At 36.6% G+C, this 1549-nt stretch overlaps 1 protein-coding gene across 1 annotated transcript; it reads right to left on the minus strand.

Annotated features, from left to right (window-relative positions):
• Positions 1-936: 936 nt before the first annotated feature.
• Positions 937-1314, minus strand: LOC308240626 (large ribosomal subunit protein eL31-like; the record flags this gene model as incomplete). The annotated part of the gene is made up of 1 exon (XM_080653957.1): positions 937-1314. One exon carries the CDS (start codon positions 1312-1314, stop codon positions 937-939), a length of 378 nt encoding a protein of 125 aa, XP_080510083.1.
• Between the last annotated feature and the right edge of the window lie 235 nt (positions 1315-1549).

Here is a 1549-nt window from a genome sequence, read left to right on the forward strand (position 1 = left end):
TGCTTGTGCACATCTCAATGCTATTTTCTCTTTCCTTCTAGTTGTAGAACTTCCACTCAGCCAGCTTTCCTGTGGTTCTGGGTGATAGGCGTTTTGTCTTTTAGTTGTAGTTTTGAAATTGTTGTGCAAGGCAGCAGTTTAGGTGTTTACCTACACCGCCATCTTGGATCCTCCCTTTATCTTTTACTTAAGAAAGTAAATATTTTTTCTTTTTTCTTTATTTTATTGCTTTTATTTTTATTTTTTATTTTTTAACCTTTTGTTTTTTTAGATTAGTGTTCTACATTCTATTTTTATTTTTAATCATTATTTTACTTTATTGCATTTTTTCCTTTTTGCCAGCCTTTTCTTCCTCACTTCTCCCTTTTTATCCTGTTTCTTTTCTCCTGCTCCTGTTTTAGTTTATCCCTCTTCTTTCTTTTCACTCCTTATTAAAAATTGATCTTCTTTATCTGCTTTATTGACACATTACTATTATAGTAGTCTCTGTTAGCTTACTCATATATATAATTTCCTCTCCCCTGCTCCAAGTCCATGTACCCTTCTCTTTTCTCTTTCTTCACTATCCAATTTTTTGATGTTGTTTGAATGTTTGTTTGTTTTGTTTTTATTTTATGCTTTTGTTTTTCCTCTCCTCTCTTGCTCTCTTCTTTGACTAATAGCTTAATTCACCCACCAAACTCAAGCCTATTTGCTCTCTACTCTATTCTCATTTTCCAAAAATAGATGAACATACAGATAGATACATTAAAGAAAAAGGAATTTATATACTAGGTGGGTTCAGGAAGGTGTGGTATATTATGAGCTTCTAAAAATATATATATTTTATTTTTTTATTGAGTATTTTGTTTTTTACTTTTCTTCTTATATACTCATTCTCTTTCTCTCTCTCTTTTTTTTTTTTTGCAGTTGTATAACTTTATTCGACCATCAGCATTAGTTCTCGTCCACATTAACGGTCTGTAGATTTTTGAAAGTGGTGACAGGCATATAGGTGACCAATATATATAGCTTGTTTGGTGATACTTCATCCTCATTACGTTTTCTAGTCAAACGTACTCGAATACGATATGGGACATTCCTTATTCCTTTGGCCCAGACAGCTTTGTTGCGCCTGGTGTCAATACACACATCTGGAGTCCCCATCTTCTTCATGGCAAATTTCCGGATCTCCCTGAGTGCTCGGGGGGCACGCTTCTTGAAACCCACACCGTGGATGCGCTTGTGGATGTTGATGGTGTACTCCCTGGTCACCACCTCATTGATGGCAGAGCGGCCCTTCTTCTTCTCGCCACCCTTCTTTGTGGGAGCCATCATGACCAGCAAGTTGGAAAGAAAGAGCGCAGGGTATTGTGGGAGAGGGAACGCAGGATCGCAAGTACCTACTCATTCTCTTTCTACCTCCTCTATACTGAATAGTGGCCATTTCCTCATTCATTCAATTCTTTGACCTTAACTTCTGGAAATAAGTTCTGCCTCTTCAGATTCAGCTTCCCTCCTTCTTTTGTGGGTGTTTGTTGTTTCAATTTTTTGGATTAGTTGTTGGTAT

Source organism: Plecotus auritus (assembly GCF_963455305.1).
Source record: "Plecotus auritus genome assembly, chromosome: X".
Lineage (NCBI taxonomy): Eukaryota > Metazoa > Chordata > Mammalia > Chiroptera > Vespertilionidae > Plecotus > Plecotus auritus.